Source organism: Entelurus aequoreus, linkage group LG14, assembly GCF_033978785.1.
Source record: "Entelurus aequoreus isolate RoL-2023_Sb linkage group LG14, RoL_Eaeq_v1.1, whole genome shotgun sequence".
Lineage (NCBI taxonomy): Eukaryota > Metazoa > Chordata > Actinopteri > Syngnathiformes > Syngnathidae > Entelurus > Entelurus aequoreus.
Genome location: NC_084744.1, coordinates 11,369,744 through 11,389,011, shown reverse-complemented (window position 1 = coordinate 11,389,011; position 19,268 = coordinate 11,369,744). Strand labels below are relative to the sequence as shown.

Here is a 19,268-nt window from a genome sequence, read left to right as displayed (position 1 = left end):
TCGTCTCCCGGCGATTGAAGGTAAAATTGTCTTGTCATGTCCGGAGAATGACTAGCCATGGCTTTGGATCTGAGATTTCCATCAGGTCCCTCGTTTATTTGTGCAGTTCCGCTAGCTATTATGGAGCCTGTGGCTCAACCGTAGCTGGACGCCATTGCACATTTCCCCAAGCTACGGAACAGGCCGAGAGTCAAAAACATTAATCGCGCGTTAAAACAATTATCGCCGTTCACGTGTTAACTATAAATTCCTTTATTATCGCTTTAACTTTGACAGCCCTAATATATATATATATATATATATATATATATATATATATATATATATATATATATATATATATATATATATATATATATATATATATATATATATATATATATATATATATATATATATATATATATATATATATATATATATATATATATATATATATATATATATATATATGATTCCTGAAGCAAAACATGAACGCGAGGATGGAGTCGCTGGTATGAATGCTACGTAAACAGAGGACAACAATTTTTGCTGGCTGAGTTTTTTTTCTGCGTTTACTATCGGGATATAAGCCGCACCCACAAAATTTTAGAAGATTCACATTTTTCGATATATTAGCCGCACCAGACTATAAGCCACAGATACAGTACATACGTTGCAAAATGAGTTAATACACAGTAAGATTCTGTAAAACTTTATTTACATACCTTAATTGTTTCGAAACGTTGCCTGTAACACAGTAGTAAAACAGCTGATCAAACAAAACAAAAGTCATTGTCTTGGACCTACTAGCTGCAGAAGCTAGTTCTCCAATCAGCTAAACAGACTCAATATCTTCACGGTTACACCTTGGTGAATTTACTTGGGAATTTGTGAAACTGAAACAATACAAAACGAATGCAGTTTTATGTTAATAATACTAACACAGACACTTGTAAACGGGTTAGCACATTAGCTAATGCTAACGACGCTAGTCTCATTACATTACGATAGCACGTACAAATATGCATGAAAACACTCATACAAACATCACACATGGGACGGTTAAGTAAATTTAAACAATTTTAGATAACTAAAACTTACAAACGTTGCTTGGAGTGATGAATGAAGAATCCATACTAGTAGAACGCTATGGACGGCTAAACTTAACGGCACTTCGGTTGGAAAAATACAGCATTGCTGGTAAAATAGGACACTGCAGCACCTGCAGAAAGCGAACGTGTCCAAAAGATGGCACCATAGTACAAGCAATAAAACACCCTATTAGTGTTTTTGCTATATCTTTTTTTTTGAACATTTGTTTATTTAAATTGTTTGACACACAGATAACAGAAATACAATACAACACAAATAAATTGGTCAAATAAGTACATGCAAATATTGATATAAAGCTACAGACAAATGCTTTTCCGATTAGCCCCAACATGGTGCAACTATATACAAATTCAAACAAAAGGCTCATCAATCATCCACAATTTAACCACTTCTAAATCAGTCTGGTGATCAGTCTTCTTTTCATATTTTAAGAAAGGGTCCCATACTTCTTCAAATTTTACAGAACAACCATTCAATTTCAACATAATTTTTCTCCAATTTAAAGAAATAAAGAAGATCTCTGATCCAGCGGGTGTGGTAGAGAGGCGCTGCAGCCTTCCAGTTAATAAATCTAGCTAACAAAGCTGTCAATGCCACCAGATTATTTTTGGATTTGCTGAGAGAAGATGACTAAGCACGGTGGAAGAGGGGTTTGTTCGATCCTGCGCTCAGGATTTTTCTGTGTGGAGTTTGCATGTTCTCCCCGTGACTGCGTGGGTTCCCTCCGGGTACTCTGGCTTCCTCCCACCTCCAAAGACATGCACCTGGGGATAGGTTGATTGGCAACACTAAATTGGCCCTAGTGTGTGAATGTGGGTGTGAATGTTGTCTGTCTCTGTGTTGGCCCTGTGAGGAGGTAGCGACTTGTCCAGGGTGTACCCCGCCTTCCGCCCGATTGTAGCTGAGATAGGCTCCAGCACCCCCCGCGACCCCGAAAGGGATAAACGGTAGAAAATGGATGGATGGATGGAAGATGACTGAGTGGCTACCCCGAATAGTCTACTTAGAGGATTCGGTTCAATCCTTTAGCCAATTACCAAAGACAAAAGTTTCTAAAAAAATGTTGTCCAATAACTGCACAGGGATGGGCAGAGCCAAACATATGTATTAAGTTAGCTGGAGAATATTGGCGCCGATCACACGATTCAGATATTTCGCCATACATCTTAGCGAGTCGAACCTTGATTTAATACGTACAATGTATTAGCTTGCATTGGATGAGGCTGGGTCTAGCACAAATAGAAGACGTATGAACTCTAAGTCACTTAAAATTTCTGTCCAGCTCTCCTCAGATAGGGTCACTCCTAAATCCTCCCAAACTGACTTAATTACATTTAGGGACTCAGGGCGTAAAAGAAAAAATGGTTATAAATAAGTGTAACTGATTCTTTTTAAGTTGGATGCAGTGTCAGAAACACATCTAACTAAAACTGTGTCAGTCGGCCAATCTGAAAACCTACGGAAAGTATTACGAACAATACTGCGGATCTGTAGCTATTTAAAAAAAGTGTTAATTCGGGAGTAAACATTTATCTCAAAGTTGCTGTAAAGAGGCAATAGTGTTGTCAATGTATAAATATTTAATGTTGTTGATCCCCAGACTTGACCATCTTAAAAAGGCACCATCGACAAGACAGAGAGAGAAAGCATGATTAGCAGTGATGGGTACAAGACTAGAAGTAGTCTGCAAGCCAAAATAGCGCTTAAACTGAACTCAGATCCTAAATGAGGTTTTAACGATGGGATTTTACGTAAAAGCGAATGTTGATGAGTAAATGGGAGAGTAAACTCGAGCCCCAAGAGATACTGGTTTGGTTGAGTTAGCCTCCATTACCAGCCATAACAGAGGAGGATCAAATGCTTCATATTGCAGCCAATATTTAAACATTCTAGTGTTAGTTGCTTAGTACAGAGTCTTTCAGCTGCACATTGTGTCTATATATATATTGTAATAAGCGGGTTGGTACGAAGCGCTTTTGACAGAGGCTCAATAGCAAGAGCAATGGGATCATGGGGCAACCCTGCCGCATGAAACGGTAAAGGTGAAAATATTCTAATTGAATTTTATTTGTCCTGACTGAGGCCTCAGGAGATGAATATAGGAGCTTGCTTGTTTTTTTCATAACATTATTTTTATAATTGCCGCCAGGGAAGAAAAATTCATACATTAGCCGCTCCTCCGTCTTTAATCCATAGGGTTCAAAGTGTAGGAAAAAAGTAGCAGTTTATAGTCTGGAATTCATGGTAAATTAAACAATGTCTTTTCGTGATGGACAGCTACTTGTGTGGTCCAAGTGCTGCCGTTTTGTGGGCGGGCTTATTTACGTGGCTCCACTTCGACAGCGTCTTCTCCCGACCATCTTTGTTGTAGTTTTTAGCGCTTCCATAGCAAGTCTACTGACAGATATAAGTTAGGACCATATGTTAATATGTATTAGAAATAGCAACAGCAGAGGATGCATGTGCGTGTACGAGCCAGTCTGCCATACAAAAAGAAGATAGCGAAAAAGAAGGAGCTTATTGACTACAGCGTCGGACAACAATGGCTACGCGCGCAAGGCACTCTTGGTACATTTATACCATATATGGATAATCCGGTGACGTATTTCCCAACCGGTGACATCACAGATTGTTCAAATTCCAAACAGACCGTTTAGAGCCTTGGTGTCAAGGCCTGTGGGCCAGACCTGGCCCACGAATGAATTACCGGTATCTATGGCCCCCGGATGATATTTGATTAGTTTAAGAACCGTCCCGCAGGCCACAGCCGCCTGCTGCTGTTTTGCACGCACTGATACTCCATTCCCCACAATACAACGGTAGTCCGCGAACTCACTGCAGCGCCCCAAGTGGGCCTCGGCTTCATTATTCATCAGCATTCAGGGCAGATGTCAACTTTCAGCAACCCCCCTCCCCAATAATGGCTAAACGGAAGGTGGACGGTGAGAACAGGGGGTTCCAAGCCAGGTGGGAGGCAGAGTACATGTTCACGGAGGTAAAAGGCAAACCTGTGTGTCTTCTGTGTGGAGAAAGTGTGGTTGTAATGAAAGAATATAATCTAAGAAGGCACTATTAAACGTCTAACAAACACAAAGACAAGAATATGGACACGGAACAAAGGCTACAGAAGGTGGAAGAATTAAAACAAGGTCTGAAGTCCCGTCAGGCTCTGTTCACAAAAGCCACATCACAAAGCTATGGTGTCGTTTTGATAACTGACACCATGTTTAATTATAATTATAATATTTGAATGATGATGAATGATTGTGTTGTGGCAGTATGCGGATTTCACCAATGCGGCGGTTTGTGGAAACAAGTGGTTGCTTTTCCAAACATTTTTAATTAACTGCCAACGTTAGAATGCTAAACAAGAAGTGCTTCAAGTTTAATGGCTTTGTAAAAACACTGAGACAAAGTCTGAATTCATTGTGTTCTTGATGGTGTTTTTGAAACTGCACCAATTTTTTCCCAAGTTTTCAATTTACGTCAAGTGTTTTGCCAAGAGGATTATTTGTAGTATGTACATTTTCAGAATGTACTTGCTCTATTTTTGGCCAAAGTGAGACAAAAAAAGAATTTGAATTTGTCTATTTTTAAGTTATTATGCAATGATTTTACCAGTCCGGCCCGCGTGGGAATAGATTTTCCTTCATGTGGCCCTTGAGCTAAAATTAGTTTGACGCCCCTGGTTTAGAGGAAGTATGAAGGAAGGCACGCTTGTTTTATAAATATCTCCGCTATATCTCCACAATTCGATTTCAAATCTTCAGAACTTATGCAGATCCAAAATACACAACAGCAGGTACCAATAGGAAGAAAAGTTGGTTTTGCATACTAGGGCTCCTTCATATCAAATATTTTTTGACCTTATTGGTGAGCTACTTAAACTCAGGAGGCGAGCAGGAGACCCCTGGCATAGTAATAATATTTCTGTAACTTTTGACCATTCTTGTTTCTTTTTCAAGATTACTGGTGGTGCAGGCTTTGTGGGCTCCCACCTAACGGACAAGCTGATGATGGATGGCCATGAGGTGACCGTGGTGGACAACTTCTTCACGGGGAGGAAAAGGAACGTGGAGCACTGGATAGGCCATGAGAACTTTGAGCTCATCAATCATGACGTGGTGGAGCCACTCTACATCGAGGGTGAGGGAACGACGACAAGTGATTGGATTTTGTGTTTTTTTTCATCCTGGCAAGAGTCAACAAGGATGTGGAAATTAACGCTGAGCTGGTAGGAACAGACTGGCTCCTGAATGTATTTAAGACGATGAAATTACATAATTGGTCTAGGATTAAAAAAAAAGACAGAATAGGCAGTTAATTGATCATTAAGAATGATTTTATTTACCGTATTTTCCGGACTATAAGGCGCACTTAAAATCGACAGTGCACCTTATAACCCGGTGCGCCTAATGTACGGAATAATTCTGGTCGTGCTTACCGATTCTGAAGTTATTTTATTTGGTACATGGTGTAATAATAAGTGTGACCAGGAGATGGCAGTCACACAAGAGATACGTGTAGACTGTAAGATGACACCAGTAAACAACACCAAAACTTTAAATGTTCCATTGAGAATATAAAACATTACACATGGCGCTCAAAAATCTGTCAAAATGTTTTAGTACAACTTTGGCAAGCTGAGAAGCCGCACCGCTTGATAGCATTACGGCTACCGTAGTCAGACATGCTGTGATTCAACATACAGGTTTTATTATGGTGTGTGTATAAGGACCGCAAAATGGCAACTATTAGCAAACATTATCTGCCGTTTTGTTTCACAATATTATGCAAAACCACCTTTTCTTACCTTTTGGTACCTGCTGATGTGTATTTGGGATCTGCATAAGTACTGAAAATTTGCGCGCTCCACCATTGTAGTCCATAGTCGATAAGCTTCTTCTTTTTCTCTATGTTCTTGTTATGGGTAGGGTTGGGTATCGTTTGAATTCGAACGATTCCGATTCCGATTCTTTGTTTCGATTCCGATTCCTGACGATTCTCGGCTCAGATTCTTTTAAGAGGCAGGGTCAAAAAAAAGTTTAGGATATTTTAAATGAGCTAGCTAACCTACAGTCTTTCTGAATGAAAAAGTCTGACATTCTCCATCAATTTTAATTCTATTAACTTGTTATGAACTTTACTATAAATTCCTCACAGGGCTGTTTTCAACTAGAATATAAACATCAAATCTATGAACTTGAATATAAATATTATAAATTATGAATACATTTTCCCAGGGGTACACTTTCCTCAAGAGAGCTTTATTTTTGAAAACCTCATGAAAACACATTTACACATAAGTGTATGATGCTGCAGGAAACCTCATGAAAACACATTTACACACACAAGTGTATGATGCTGCAGGTACTTAAAAATGTTACCGTGCTCCCACTGATGGGCTAACCTGGTGCAGAAAAGCAAATAAACAATAAGAAACAACTTGCAAAACCCAGTCCAGATTAGCAGCAGGTACAGTATAAAATCAGAGACAGTTCTTGTTTAGGAAAATGACCATATCCGCCTTCTCAGGCAGGATGCGTGAGCGTTCTGGACAGATAGTGTCTCCTGCTGTGGAAAATACACGTTCGCTGGGTGTGGAAGAAGTTTGAACGCATAAATAGGAGAAAGCGAGATATGACAGCAAAGGATAAGTCTTTTGTTGGTTCCACCACCATGCAGCAGGGTCGTCAGACATAAGTATCGGTGGAACGTCCTGGTACATCTGCAGCTCTCTCTCCACTCGTTTCTTGATGGACTTGGAGCTCTGTTATTTCGCGGTTATTTCATTTTTTTTTGTAAAGTAAAGCCACACTTTCGACCGCCGACGCCCGCTATCCATGCTTGAGCTTGACTGACTCGCTCGGCTATGCTAACACTTCCGGCGGTGGGCGCTTCTTCGTTGGTGTTCAGCGGCTTCTTCTTCCGGTTCGGCGGACATATTTTTTTCCGGTCGGCGGACTGTGTATCGAAAATAGGAATCGAAATTTAAACTTTTGAACGATTCCGGGAGAATCGGAAAGTTAGTCCTGGTTCCAATCGATACTCGATACCCAACCCTAGTTATGGGGCATTCAACCACCGCTGTTACCATTTCTAACATAAAGTAGCGTAAAGTTCTAACTTATATCTGTCTGTAGACTCGCTATGGAAGCGCTAAAAACTACCAGTGTAGTGGGTTTACATTATACACCCACACTTTAATTATTAGAGAGTTCCGGTCGGACGGTTTTTCACAAGACACGTGAGCCACGGATGAGGAGATGCTGCTCCGTTATTGATTTATGTAAAGTCTGAATGTCATTAAAACAGTTAGCTCCATTTTTTTACACTTCTTTGACTCCCGTCCTTGCACACTACACCGGTACAACAAAGATGACCGGGACAAAACACTTTCGAAGCCTCGTAAATAAAACCGCTCACAAACGGTACATCCTGAAGCAACGGTCAGAAGACGACTTGAAGATGGTGTGTAAAACATAATCTATGCAACATTTTGACCAAAGAACCACCATTACGTGTTATGTAGACCACAAGGAAGTGTTTTAAATTTAGAAAAAAAAATCATAATTTCACCCTTTTAATGCGCCTTATAATCCGGTGCGCATTTTGTATGAAAATGGACCTAAATAGATCCGCTCCTCTGCAGTGTGACTTATAATCCGGTGCACCCTATGGTCTTAAAAATACAGTAAGTGGAATTTAATGTTGATTAATCACGTTAGAGACACTACTTGATTACAATCAGCAAAGGTACTGTTGATTCGGTCAGCTAATTTGCTGTCTCACAAAGGATAACATGTTGGAGAGCACGTCGTAGTGAGTTATAAAATTTTAGCATCCACCACCAATGTGTTTTGACTGACACCTAAATCTATAACACGTGTTTAACATGACAAAATGCACAAAAAGTGTCAAAGAACCTATGCAGAAAAACACAGTTTGCAGGTTCCATTTTTTTAAGGAATTAGGCAATTTATAGGGGTCCTATTTGACAAACTCCTCGTAGCTTTTGCTTATTTTTCTTTACAGGGTGTTCGCAGAAAATATTACATTGAAATCAGGGTTTCCCCTAAAATGCGAAGATACCTGTGGCTGTGGGGGCGTAGTTATGGTAGTTATTGAGTAATTTACATAATTTGCTCTGATGATGAGAATTTTTTTTTAAAGGCACAAAAATGTATACATACTTTTAAAACAAAAAATATTATTCTTAATTTGCTTAACTTTTTTTTTTTAGCGTTTTTCCATATTTTCAATTGTTGCTGCTTTTTGTACAATGTACTTCGTTGAGATTTTTTTTAAGTGTTTACAGACTTGTAATTACTTTTTTTTAAATCAAAAACAACTCGCAACAAATCTTTTTCTGGTGGTGTTATAGAAGTTAGTTGTGTTTAGAGACTCTACTTCTGTTTAGAGACTCTACTATTGTAACAATACATCATTAGTAGGGTAAAACTAACCTCTCATGACGGTCTAAACCCAGCTAAATTTCCCTATTAGCTGCAGCGAGCATGACGTCACACTTGCTTCGCGCGGGTTGGACTTTCTCTTCTTAAAAGCCGCCACTCTCCTCTTAATATTTGTACATTTTGTAGATGGCTGTCCGCGGGTATATCTGCAATATATATACAAATCGCGTCCACATGGCAGACATGTTGACAACGCTCCAGATAATGGCGTGCGTTTTGTATACATCCGGTTTCTGTAGCACGGTTTTTGGTGATCAAAGTCTATTTTCGGTGGTCAAGTTTTCTGTACATCACTTGTCAATAGTGCACACATAATAGGCTATATATTTCAATTCATATACTTTAACGACCAGCTGGTGTTAATGTTTTATGTTCATGTGGTTTGGATTTTATGTCAGTTTTTGCCATGTTTACAAAGACACTATCCATGCCTGAAAGGTGATTGGCAGAGAATAAGCAAGTGTTGTTGTGTGTCCGGGGAAGCGCAGACTCGCGATACGAAAGTGTTTGCACAGCAGGTAAAACCAGTTGGAATTGTGACGTTGGTTATCATAAGATTGGTAATGAATAAAAATAGTGTCAGACTTTGTGTGATTTCTTCTGAGGGCTACAATATATTATAATTCATTTGTTTTTAGGTAAAATAAAAAAACTTTATTTTCAAGGTGTGGCAGTAATAAAAAGGCTGTGGCGACGCGGCACATTCAGTTACATTAAGGAGATACCCTGGACATTGGTATTACATGTCGTGTCCTAATGTTCTCTAGGTAAAACAACGCCTTAATAATTCTAATATGAATCAAGAGCCTAGTTATTTGCTGACTCACCTTCTGCACACCACTCATTTATCTCCAAGCCTCATTAAATTTAACCCTTGATTTGTTTCTAAGCTCACTTGCGTAACCGCCTCCCGCCTTCCACCAAAAAAAAAAATTTTTTTTCACTTTCCCTTGTATTACAACATTTAACAAAAGAAAAAAAAAAAAGAGTAATTTCAGTCTATGTACCGTGGCATATTACTGTGGGTAGACCAGCTCAGAAACCAGTGTGGGTGGTTGCAGTTTGAATATGGCTCCTATGAGATTGCATAAAGAGCAACAGGAGTGCGTAATTGCACCAGCAAACAGTGTAAGCAATATTGACATGAGAACAGACATAATAAACTTTTTAAAAAGTGGTGATTCATCTCATTGCTAAAATGATTTGGTATCTCTACCAAACTACCTAATAACCGGACATTTGGGTTTTGCATAAATGGACTATTTTCCCCCATTATTTGTAACTCTGATGTATTAAACCAAAAACAAACGGCCACTGCGGAAGTTCTCAGGAAGATACGTATGTGGTTATTGCTCGTTTGAGCTTTACAGTTCATAGATTTCACTCTGATTCATTGTAAGCTGACCTCAAAATGGCTCATGAGAATTTTTTAGAATCATAGGCTTTATGCCAGACCTGGGCATTGTACGGCCCGCGGGCCGCATCCGGCCCTTTGCGCATCCCTGTCCGGCCCGCGTGAGGCCAATCATAAATTACAAAATACATTTCAAAAAGTATCTATGTCGAGTGTGCAATACAACGGTGCTGCTTTTGTTTTGAAAAGCGTTATTTGTACTACTTCCGTGTGGACGTATGCGCGTGTGCGATTGTGAGTGAATTGAACGGCGCAATTACAAATTACAAAATAAAGTTTAAAAAACATCTATGTCGTGCGCGCAATACAACTGTGCTGCTTTTATTTTGAAATGTGTTATTTATGCCGTATGTCCGGGGGGAACCTGTGAGTGAAGGTGCATAGAGACAAGTGATGAGACGCTAAAAAAAGAAAAGTTGATGAGGAATGGCGCGTTTCCAACAAGACATGGACTGCCAAGTATTTCTTTACATAAATTAATGGTAAAGCCGTGTGCTTAATGTGTGGTACACAGGTTGCTGTGTTTAAATATCATTTTAATCGCCACTACACGAAGAAATACGAGGGAAAATACCGGAATGTGTCTGATGAAGCGCGCGCAAGGGAGGCTGATGCGTTGATGGTAAAACTGCAAAGCCAACAAGGACTTTTTGCCATATTTCACACCCCCAGAGATGCAGCCGTCAGGACAAGTTTCGTCATTTCTCACAAAAGCGCCAGAAAAAGTAAGGCGTTTTCTGACGGAGAGTTTATTAAGGAGTGCTTATTGGACTTTGTTGCGCTGATAATGCCCGGAGACATGGACTGTTTTTCGCTAACTTTGGATGAGAGCTCTGATGCAGTCAATTAAAGAGACAACCACAGGTAATGACTTGTTCACAGAGGTAAATGCGTGTTGGGACAAGCTGGCAGGTGTGACAATCCAATCCACTTTATTTATATAGCACATTTAAACAACAAAATGTTTCCAAAGTGCTGCACAACAATATTAAAAACAATATTCAAATATTATCCTTAGCTCCACCAATGACTGAATAAAAAGAAAAAACAATTACATATAAAACCAATATAAAAAACAATATAAAATAAATATGATTAAAAACTATTTTTAACAACAGATGGTTGTCCAAATCTGATGGGGAAAAATGTTGGATAATGCAGGATAAAGTGACCATCAAAAGCAATATGCTTTTGTATAAAGTTAAGTTAGGTTAAATTAAATTATTATTATTATTATCATCATTATTATTTATCTTACGGTATATCAAAAATAATATTGAGCAAAATGTAATTTAAATATTGTCGTGTGGCCCTCCAGCAGTGCTCGGGTTGCTTATGCGGCCCCCGGTGAAAATTAATTGCCCACCCCTGCTTTATGCTCAGTTTGATCATTCAGTATCTACCAACTGACACAAGGTTTACACTAAATAAGCTTGTTGCCACAAATTGTGATGCATGCATTAGGACAAGCATAGGAATTGGTAAATGAGTTTCCTGAATGTGTTTAATGTGCATGAAATTGTGCACAATTTGACACATATAAATATTGCATTTGTTGCTATGTATGAGTACATGCTAACCACATAGTTTAATCTGTTCACTGTCTTATGTTCATAATAAGAATCAGAATCCTTTCATTGCCATTGTCAGTGAGGGTTCACAAACTAGGTTTTTTTTGTGTGTGCAATACTGCTACATAAAACATTAACTAGCACAACTAACATAACCACGCTAAAAATAGAATTGAGAATAAAACCAGATGAATAAAATATTATGAATACACTTAAGATAAAATATCTTGACTCTGTAGACTGTATACATATTTGCATGAGTGATGTGGACAGTGAGCAGTAGGTGAAAGTGAAATCATTGCAGAATGTGACAGTGCATCTGACAGATCAGTTTTTTTTATGAGCCTGATGGCAGAGGGGGAAAAACTGTTCTTGTGGCGGGAGATTTTGGTCTGAATGGACCTTAGTCTCTTGCCTGAGGGGAAGTCGAATAGTCTGTGTCCAGGGTGAGAAGGGTCGGCTGCAACCTAGCTTGCACGCCCTTGAGTCCTGGAGGTATACACGTCTCGGAGAGATGAGAGGTTGCAGCCGACTACCTTCTCAGCAGAGCGTATGATTCGCTGCAATCTGTGTGTTTCCCTGGCTGTGGCCCCAGGACACTGCACTGTGATGAAGGTGGTGAGGATGGACGCAAGGATGGCCTTGTAGAACTGCGCCAACATTTGTTTTGGCCGCTTGAGTTGCCTCAGCTGCCACTGGAAAAACATCCTCTGCTGGGCCTGAGGGAGCAGATGTTTTGCTCCCACTTCAGGTCCTGTGTGATGGTGGAGCCCAGGAAGCGGAAAGCGTCCAGTGCGTCCACGATGGAGACGGGGAAGTCTGTTAGAGTGAAGTGGGACAGTGGGGCTCTGGCTTTCCTGAAGTCCACAATCATCTTCACTGTTTTCTGGGCGTTAAGTTCCAGGGTGTTGCGGCTGCACCAGGACACCAGACGGTCTACCTCCTATCTGTAAGCAGACTCATCGTTATCTGGTAGTGTCATTCACAAACTTAAACAGTTTCACGGACTCGTGACTGGAGGTGCAGCAGTTTGTGTACATCGATAAGAGCAGAGGAGAAAGTACACAGCCTTGCGGGGATCCGGTGCAAATGGATCATGATCATCCCCAGCTGCACATGCTGCTTCCGGTCTGTCAGGAAGTCAGTGATCCATATGCAAAAGGTATCAGGGACATTGAGCTGAGCTTGTCCTGTTGAAGAGGTAGGAGGATGGTTTTGAATGCAGAGCTACATTCCACCAACAGGATCCTGGCGTAGGTTCCCGGGGAGTCCAGATGATAAGTGGACAAATGTAGGCTTTACTGATCGCTCTGTGCATTGTGCTCCATCCATCCATCCATCCATTTTCTACCGCTTATCCCTTTCGGGGTTGCAGGGGGTGCTGGAGCCTCCAGCTGCACTTGATTGGAAGGCAGGGTACACCCTGGACTAGTCGCCACCTCATCGCAGGGCCAACACAGAGACAACATTCACACTCAAATTCACACACTAGGGCCAATTTAGTGTTGCCAATCAGCCTATCCCCATGTCTTTGGAAGTGGGATGAAGCCGGAGTACCCGGAATGAACGCAGGCAGTCACGGGGAGAACATGCAAACTCCACACAGAAAGACCCCAAGCCCGATAATCGAACCCAGGACCTTGTTATTGTGAGGCACAAGCACTAACCACTGCCCCACTGTGCTGTCCCTACATTGTGCTCCTTTCTCCTCATACATGGTACATTGTGTAAATGATTCTACTTAAGCTGATTTTTAGCTGGAGTTTGTTGTTGTTGCAGTCTTGTTCGCTTCGTTTTCAGATGCTGGTATAAGTTTGTTGTGCTGCTGTCTTTTTTAAACAGACTTGCAGTGTGTATTCATTTGTCCTGTTGCCGCAAATCTAAACCACTGATGACACTTTTCTTTGGAACAAACATCTCGCTTTCGTTCGCATTTGCATTAGCCAGGTTTTGCTAGGTGTGTAAATCTCTGCTAAAGAAGTAATGGGGAGGGCAAAAGCTACGGAAGCTTCTCGGGGCAAAAAATATGCCAAAGCAAGGGGAGAAAAAATATATTTTTAAATGTTTTCAACCAAATCAAAGTCAAAGTTTATCTATGTAACCCTTAATCACAAATGCCTCAAAGGGCTGCACAAACCACAACGTCGTCCTGGCCTCTGATCCACATCCTGGCAAGAAAAAACTCAACCCAGTCGGAACAAAGACAAAACTTGAAAAGGACCGCAGATGCAATGGATGCTGAGTGGCTACAGTTAATAATGTGAGAGTACAGTCCATATGGAGGTAAGCAGGGGGATCCTCTTGCATATAGACAAGTCAGTAGCGCAGAGACGTCACCAACTTAGGCACAGAAGAGTGGTCCACCCCGCGTCCTGACTTGGAACAGCTAGCGCGTCCTCTGTGGAAACTTATCCATGGCCATCTGATAACCTCTCGGCACAGTAGAAGGGGGCAGAAAAGAGAGACAGTAGATCAACTAGTCTAAAAAAGGGTCATTTTAAAGGCTAGAATGTACAAATTAGTTTTAAGATGGGACTTAAATGCTTCTACTGAGGTAGCATCTCTTAGTGTTATCAGTAGGGCATTCCAGAATACTGGAGACCGACTAGAAAAGGCTCTATAGCCCGCAGACTTTTCTGGGTTTTGGGAATCACTAATAAGCCTTCTTAGAACGCAGATTTTTGGCCAGGACTTACAGTCAGCAAGGTAGGATGGGGCAAGACAGTTTAGTATTTTATACATAAGTAGTAAAACCTTAAAGTCGCATCTTCAGTGCACAGGAAGCCAGTGCAGGTGAGCCAGTATAGGCGTAATATGATTAAACATTTTTGTTCTTGTCAGAAGTCTAGCAGCTGCATTTTGTACCTAGTGTAATCTTTTAATGCAAAACATAGGGAAACCTGAACATAATGTGTTAGAGTAATCGACATAAGATAACGAACGCATGAATAATGATCTCAGCGTCGGTGGTGGACAAAATTAGATGAATTTTAACGAGGTTACAGAGATGAATGAAGGCTGTTTTAGTAACACTCTTATTGTGTGACTCAAACGAGAGAGTTGGGACGAAGATAAAAACAAGATTCTTTACTGAGTCGCTTTGTACAATTGTTTGGTGGTATTATAAAATATAAAACAGGTGCCGGTAGAACCTGATCCTGCTTGACAACATTTCTGTTTTCTTAGTGTTAAGATGCAAAAAGTTGCTGGACATCCATTGTTTAATTTCATTTAGACACGCCTCAATAGATTTTCCGCCCAGGCCTATCGAACATGCGTAATCCATGTCCGCGGAGACGCACAAGAGCTACAACTCTCTTTCCTCTTCTGCACCGTCTCACTTTTTTGGTCAAAAGATGGACCAAATCCGCAGCAGATGGCAAAAAAAGTGGCAGTAGGTCGGTTGGCGAAGTAGTTCTTATGTTGATAAGCTTTTCGGGTGTAAGAGCATGCAGATACGCAATAGAATTCAGAGAAAGACAAAACAGGGCGCACCAAAACACCAGGGCATCCGTAGGTGGCCCCATCTTGGTTGTAACACCAATATGCCATTAAGGTTTGGGACAACTTGGTTTGTCACTTTCTCACCATAGCTGAACCAGGTGCCTTACAGAGAGTCTTGGACTATTGGTTTGGTCTGCACTGAAGTTTAATTTTAAATGGACTAAACGTTTTCTAAGTACTCTGATGTTTACTCTGTAAGATTTGTATGAACTGAACCATCCTAATCCTGCAATGCATTAAAACAAGCGTACTGAGACCACCTAAGAGATAGATCTCAAGTACAAGTGAACTCTGGTACAGTTTGGTTCACTTGAGTATAAACTACACAGACCCGTGTTGAAATGACAGTAAATCACTTACAAGACAACGACGTGCATTTCGATTGTTGATAATTGTGGCATTATGGTCATTTTATCATCATCTTAATGGATGTTTCAGGTGTCTTAATTGAAGTTTTTGGAATAGATTTGACAATTTTATGGAACTTTCTTTTATGATGTACACTGCATCCAAGGAGCGCTGGACGAATTGCAGCCTCAGAAGTGCGTAAGAACAAAGGTACTTGCAGTGCATCTGGAAATTATTGACAGCGCTTGACTTTTCCAACTTTTTATGTTACAGCCTTATTCCAAAATGGAATACATAAATTTTTGTTCTCAACATTTTATAATAGCAATGTCAAAAGTTATTTTTATTTTGCTAATTTATTAAAATAAAAAAATAAACAAAATCACATGTACGTAAGTATTCTTTGCTCACTACTTTGTTGAGGCCGGTTTGGCAGCAATTGTAGTTTTAAGTCTTTTTGAATATGATGCCACAAGCTTGACACACTTATCTTTACACACTTATCAGTTTTGCCCATTCCTCTTTGCAGCACCTCTCAAGCTCCATCATGTTGAATGGGAAGCATTGGTTTCCTCAAAGATGTCTCTTTACATTGCTCCATTTCCCTTAGTCCAGTCAGAGAGGTGACCGAGAACCCAATGGTCATTTTGTCAGAGCTTCAGCATTCCTCTGTGGAGAGAGGAGAACCTACCAGAAGGACAACCATCTCTGCAGCAGTTCATCAATCAGGCCTGCATGGCATGGTAGAGTGGCCAGACAGAACCCATTCCTTCGTAAAAGTTTGCCAACATTCACCTGAAATACTCGCAGTCCATGAGAAACAAAATTCTGTGCTGTGATGAGACAAAAGATTGAAGTCTTTGGCGTGAATGCCAGGTGTCATGTTTGGAGGAAACCAAACAACGCTCATCTCCAGGCCTATACCATCCCTACAGGCTCGTAGAGACCCACATTCCCGAACAATGTCGAGGGGGCCCTTGAATCCACAATTCGTCTGTGAATTCCTCGTTTACAATTCTCCCCCAAAAATCCCTTATTCATGGCCGCTGCCATACGTAAGGGCGTTGTTGCCCTTTAGCGATGACCCGCTGCTTTTGTCTTGTATTGACAATCACGACAAGAGCAGTGGCTGCAATTGTAATCACAGCTCCAAAACCATGGAATCGCAAAGCGTCCATTTTCTCTAAGTAGAGTCTCGCGGCACAGTATTTTACAACAATCATGGCTAATGACACAAAACACCCTTTAATGAGAACACCTTCAAGTCGCGAATGTAGTATTTTTTGAAATTTGAGAAATATTGCTTTTATTTAGCGAAAAACTGCAATAAATATGCAGCAAATGAAGCATGGTGGTGACAGCACTATGCTGTGGGGATGTTTTTCAGCGGAAGGAACCGGGAGACTCGTCAAGATAGTGGGAAAAATGAATGCAGCAATGTACATCCTGGATGAAAACCAACGCTTCCCATCCAACCTGATGGAGCTTGAGAGGTGCTGCAATTAGGAATGGGCAAAACTGATAGGTGTGCCAAGCTGGTGGCATCAAATTCATTCATCAAATGTTCATATGATTTTTTGAATTGTTAGTACATTTTCACATTGACAATATTAGGTATTGCCTGTAGAATTTTAAGGACAAACATTAATTTATTCCATTTTGGAATAAGGCTATAACATGCAGCTGAGATAGGCTCCAGCACCCCCCACGACCCCGTTCGGGACAAGCGGTAGGAAATGGATGGATAACAAAATGGGGAAAAAGTGAAACGCTGTGAATACTTTCCAAATGCACAGTTAAGTCGGTGGGAGAAAACACGGTAGGCCAGATTTGATAGGGAACGCCCACATTTAAAGCACCAGTAGAGTGAAAAACAAGTTGACTTTATTTGCTTAATTGTGTTTTATAGTATCCATTAAACCATATCTAATGGTATTTGAATATTCCGCTCCAAATACCTTCAGCTATTTCCATAGATTGACGTCACTGGAGTAACACTTCTGCACTCTGACCATAATATCAGATCAGTCATACTGGAAATATGCAAACATTTGTCTTATCAATCACAATCCCTATATAAGACATGAACATGTTTTCTTTTTCTAAGTCGTAACTAAATAAATACATAAAATGTTTGCTAACAATGTAGTCAATGGGGGCTCTCTCTATTTGACCCTTAAAACCCTCAAAATAACCATCCGAAACTCGCCAACACCTTTTATACATATATTGACCAAATATTAGTGATGTTATTATAAGCGCTAATGCAGACAAACTATTTTTTAGCAGCGCAATGATACAGACAGCTCAGTAGCCCTCCGCTGCTTTACTCTGAGCCGGCAGCGATGTCCTGCTGCTCCTGCATGATCGCGTCTCGCCTCGTCAATGTTATTCTAGATTATAAATCATGCCTCTCATCTGGATATTAGGAGGATTTAGCCTTGAATCTAGAAGTTGTTCATCTATGACATTCAATTCATACCCGGAGATGGTGACAAACACACACAACCGTGTCTGCAGGGAGACTTCCTTGGTAACCCTTGGTGTGGATCAAGATGATATTTTCAGCTAAACTGGAAGATATTGTTATCCTATCAGTCGTCATCGCAGTGAGAGCAGACACTGTACAGTAAGCTATTGTTGTATTATGTTTGGAGTTTGTGTTTATTTTTTAACACTTAACAATACTGCTACATGATGCTTAGTGTTTTACTAAAGCTGGATCTTTTTGGCAGAGCTTCTGAAACTTGTCGATCATTTTTCTTATATTTAGGATCAACAATATACGTTTATGGATCATATTTTTCCCAAAGTAATCGTTGTTGGCTCTCACAAAGTCTGCATGATTTGCATTGTTGTTGGTGAGGAAGGGATCTGTGGTTCCTACCTCTCCGTCAAGCGATGACATGACTGGCTTCCTCATTATCTCTCAAAATGGCTCGGGAATCTCTGTGAGATTGATACTATTTTGATCATATCTATTTGCAAACTTTTAAGTTTTTTGGTGTCATAAAACAGATATATATGATAATAGTTTCAATATAGAGGCAACTTGTTTTTCCACTCTACTGGTGCATTAGATGTTGCTTTACCCAAAGCACGCATCTTGGATGAAGGTGCTCCGTGACAGACTTAAGTTGAGTGGGAGAATGCTGCTCAGCCAGAATTTGTGCAGGTGCGCACCTTTTTTCACTTCAGCACATGGGAGAATTGGGCCCTTAATGCATATATTTTTTTACTGTGCAGCTTTGGGTCGTTTAACAAAAATACCAGTGTGAATACCTAGTAAACTGCACGTAAGTATACACCCAGGAACTTTTTTTTTTAAAAATGTTTTGGTTTGGACCACTTAACTAAACTAAAAGTGTGAATGCAGCCCTAGTCTGAAAATATCATATTCATTTATGTTTTCAGTTTAGTTTGTTATTAATGGTGGAGCTAATTAAATTTTTTACCTTTGTTACAAAACTGGACCAACAAAATATAATTTTGCCCCATCACAAACTGCTGGACTCGAGTGTTCCAACTTTTAATGACCCAAAGGCGCTCCTAAAAGTTAAATGTTAACATTATGCAGCAGCTTAGGCAGGCAAAAGAAGATAACTACCTTAGCGGTCTGGATCAGAAGTTATTTCCCTAGCCAACAAGTGTCATTAGCAGAAAGTAATCATTAAACAAAATTTAACACACCCAGAGTTTTGGTATTAAAATACTTTTTTATTTGGCTTTCCCAGGGTAGTTTATGGTTTTGTTCAATACGATAGGGATGTCCCGATCCAGGTTTTAGCACTCCCGATCCGATACCGATGTTGTTTTTGCCTTTCAGATCCGATACCGATACTGGCCGATACTGGCCTATCC

The 19,268-nt window shown here is 40.3% G+C and overlaps 1 protein-coding gene across 2 annotated transcripts in view; it reads left to right on the top strand.

Annotated features, from left to right (window-relative positions):
* Positions 1–19,268, top strand: part of uxs1 (UDP-glucuronate decarboxylase 1) — a 104,496-nt gene that overhangs the window by 28,004 nt on the left and 57,224 nt on the right. For both annotated transcript variants that reach the window (XM_062068889.1, XM_062068888.1), the window contains exon 6: positions 5,061–5,241. In XM_062068889.1, the coding sequence (XP_061924873.1) occupies positions 5,061–5,241 (181 nt within the window). The remainder of the gene's footprint in view (positions 1–5,060; positions 5,242–19,268) is intronic.